Source organism: Chrysochloris asiatica, unplaced genomic scaffold (assembly GCF_000296735.1).
Source record: "Chrysochloris asiatica unplaced genomic scaffold, ChrAsi1.0 scaffold00154, whole genome shotgun sequence".
NCBI lineage: Eukaryota > Metazoa > Chordata > Mammalia > Afrosoricida > Chrysochloridae > Chrysochloris > Chrysochloris asiatica.
Genome location: NW_006408672.1, coordinates 4,224,661 through 4,228,267, shown reverse-complemented (window position 1 = coordinate 4,228,267; position 3,607 = coordinate 4,224,661). Strand labels below are relative to the sequence as shown.

The 3,607-nt window shown below is 42.3% G+C and overlaps 1 protein-coding gene across 1 annotated transcript in view; it reads right to left on the bottom strand.

The window, feature by feature from the left end:
• Positions 1–499: 499 nt before the first annotated feature.
• TMPRSS2 (transmembrane protease, serine 2) overlaps positions 500–3,607 on the bottom strand; it is a 49,315-nt gene continuing 46,207 nt past the window's right edge. The window contains exons 12-13 of the mRNA XM_006870856.1: positions 1,321–1,473; positions 500–550 (exon numbers count right to left, since the gene is read on the bottom strand). Of these exons, the coding sequence (XP_006870918.1) occupies positions 500–550; positions 1,321–1,473 (204 nt within the window). The remainder of the gene's footprint in view (positions 551–1,320; positions 1,474–3,607) is intronic.

The window sequence follows — 3,607 nt, the reverse complement described above, 5'->3', positions numbered from 1 at the left end:
CATCCCAAAGTGGGTTCCATGGTGAGCTCATCAGGGAGACCCTGGCAGGATGTCTGCAGCTCTGTCGATCACTCCACTCTGCAGACCCTGATGTGTCTAACCCCAGGTGCCCACACCCAGTGGGGCCCCCATGCTGTGTGGGACGAGTGGGCCTCTAGAGGAGCCAACCTTGGAGAATGCCCAGTTAGCCAAGTTCACTGTTTAATAAAATGAAAGGACCTTTGAATTATCTCTAACACATAAAGCATTGTGAATTTAAATAGCCCTTCATCTTTTTGTGCCGTGGTTCCATGGACTTGCAGATTAGCTGTTGGCCTGTTCAGAAAGGAAAATGAATAAATAAATAATTGAAGTTATTCCTTAAAATACAAAAAGATAGATTTCTTCTTTTTCTTAGACTGACATGAGGCATTTATAAACGAATTAAGTCTGTGAGGCCTCAGAGTGTGACTCCCAATACACAACCTTTCCTTGTACCAAAGCCTGGGTATCAGAACTTCTAGCTGTTCCCCTCACCCCCAAAAGCTTGGGAACTGCCTTGTACATAGCCCTGAAAAGGGAGGAAACAGGATAAGGACTCAATGACTGCATTGTTTCATTCTCCACTCTCCTAATCACCCAAATTTTGATTTGATGATATCTAAGCAGCTCATGCTCACCAGGTGCTCCTTGGAAACCCTATCCAGGGTCACTATGGGTCAGAATCGACTCAACAGCAAACAATAACAACAAAGAGTCTTGGTGTGTCACTGTGGGATAAGGCACTGGATCATATGGTCAATTTGAACCACAGGTTCAAACTCGCCAGCTGCTCCTTGGAAACCATAGACAAGGTCACTATGAGTCTAAACCGATTTAACAGCACTTAACAACAGCAATGAGGAGTCTTGGTAGTGTAGTAGGTTATGAGTTGGGCTGCTAACTGCAAGGTCAACAGTTCGAATCTACCACTGCTCCATTTCGCAGGAGAAAGATGAGACTTTTTGCTACCATAAAGATTTATAGCTTTGGAAATCCTGTACAGGGTCGCTATGAGTCAGAACCAACTTGACACATAACCACCAGGGGGTCATGGGTCAGAAGAACATAAGGCAGTCCTGGGTATATCCCTGTTGGCTCTAAATTCTGGATTTATTCACTAGACCAACACGCCAAGGACACTGCCTTACAGTGATGAGGCCACTGATGGAGAGGAAGAAGCTATGCTAACTGCAGACATGTGGCCATAAAAGCCGAAGAGAGCTTCCTACCAGCAGTGGTTGGCAACCAGCTTACTGGCAGCATTATGTGGGCTTTGAGGAGGAACACAGAAGAAATTACCCTCATTTGTTGGTAAATCCAGTCTGTGAATACCGTCATATTTCCGTATACTCCTGGTTTGTTCTCCTTGGCACATCCAGATCCCCAACTTGTGTCCCCAACTAACCACCAGACACTGTTCTTCAAAGTGACCAGAGGACCTCCACTGTCACCCTGGAGGGATAAATAACAAAGAGCAGAGAATCAAGTCACCACTGTCAGACACCAAGACCGCAGAGACATTGTAGGAAGTATGAGTGTGTGTGTTTCAGGGTAGGTTCTGAGGGTACTGAGGGGTACATGTTAGTGTGAGTCGTGAGGGTACTGAGGCATGCACGTTTCATATCCACTCCATTAAAAGGTAATAGTAAGGAGGCGGGACTTGATGGTGGCTAGGGTGGAGGTGCAATGAAGTTCGTCATCAGCAATACCACAGAATACCAGGCAAAGCAGATACAGGGCAGAGCTCCAAAACTTGGAACCACATAGCTAGGAATATTTTAAAAGTTTAAAGGCTTATAGATTGTGGAACTTGAAGCTGAAGGAAGAAATCGCGTACTTTTGAATCTGCCGGGCTGGGCTCAAAGGCCCAGAGCCAACATCTTGGGCGAGACCGAATGGCAAGACCAAGTGGGGGAGCAGAAACACCCGGGAAAATGCCGCGGAAATCTTGGAGCAAAAGTGGACAATATACTTTGTCAGTTTTGCTTTGTTCTGATTTTCTTTCTTTCTTTCTTTCTTTTTTTTTTTTTGGGTATCTGGTTATTGGCATGCCCACTGTTTGTCCACTTCCATTCTGGTGACTAGAGGGGGCGCCTGAGTGAGCGGACACCCCCTACCCTCACCACTGGTGGGTTCTTCTGCCATGCATGCACACAGATACTAAGCCCAAGAGCAGCCCTGAACTTTTGTTTTTGTTTTTAATATGGAAAAGGGAAGGACAGGGCAGTAGAGAGGGAAAGAGAGTTTAAAAACAAAGCAGGTGGAAAATTAAATTAAAGCCTAAGGTATAACATAACAACCAACACTGGTGTCCTGAAATCTCTCAGGCAGCTTTGAAAGTAAGAAGCTGAAGAGAGGACAGTATAGCATACTCATATTAGGCTATAGATTTCTTTTTTTTTCTTTTCTCTCTCAGCCTCCTTTTCTGTGATTATAGACTTCAATATTCAGTCTAGTTTTTGTATATTTTTCCCTCTTGTTTTTTTTTTTTCCCCTTCTACATTTGGAGGACTCTTTCTCTCCCTATATTACACAAGAAGAGTCAGCAGCTGCTGCCATATAGCCAAGCTACAATCACACGCCATAAAATGCCAAAACCCAGGCAAGAACCAATACCAACTGCCATATACCAGGGAAGCAGACAACACTTGTGAAAGTTACTCTGAGTTAAGTGAAAAGGGAAGCCCACATCTTGATCACATCTTCCTGGAAGCAATCAGAAAGCATAAAAAATACCAAAACACATACTCAATTAAGTATTAAGGCCACAGATAAACACTAAACATGTCCAAGAAGCAAAATCAGATGACCATAACAGCACATGTCCAGACATAAGATAAAATGTCTGAGACAAATGACCTAGAATTAGACCTGGACTCCATTCTGGAAGGAAGGCAGACCTTGGAAATGCCTAAGAAAGAATTAAGAAAAATGATTATAAAATGTTTTGAAACACTTTATAATGGAGTTGAGAAAAATAAAGAAGAAGTCAGGAAAGTGCTACAAGAACAATCAAATAGGATAGATAAAGCAGTGGAAACAATTCAAAACCTACAGAAAGAGGTCCAAACAATCAATAACAGAATATCAGAAATAGACAATACTCTGAAAGGGAAAAGGAGTAGAATAGATGAGATAGAAGGCAGAACCAGTAAGGTGTAAGACAAATCTCTCTAAGATAGAAGAACAAACAGAAAAAAGGATTTAAAAAATCTGAAGAAGGTCTAAGATTCATGTTGGACAACATGAAGAGGAATAACTTAAGAATTTATCGGCATTCCAGAACAAGAAGAATCACATAAGTCCACAGAGGAAATAGTTGAAGAATTGCTGGAAGAAAATGTCTCTAACATCCTGAAAAGTGAAAACATTCAAGAAGCTCAACAAACCCCAAGAAGGATAGAACCCAAAAGAAAATCACCAAGACATATAATCAAGCTCTCCAAAATTAAAGAAAAGGAGACACTTCTGAAAGCAGGCAGGGAAAACAGAAGTTTTTCACTGTGTGTAAATCTAGGTAGGTCTACAAAGTCTACAAAGGCAAGCAAGTCAGATTAAGCTCAGATTTTGCAGCAGAAGCCATGCA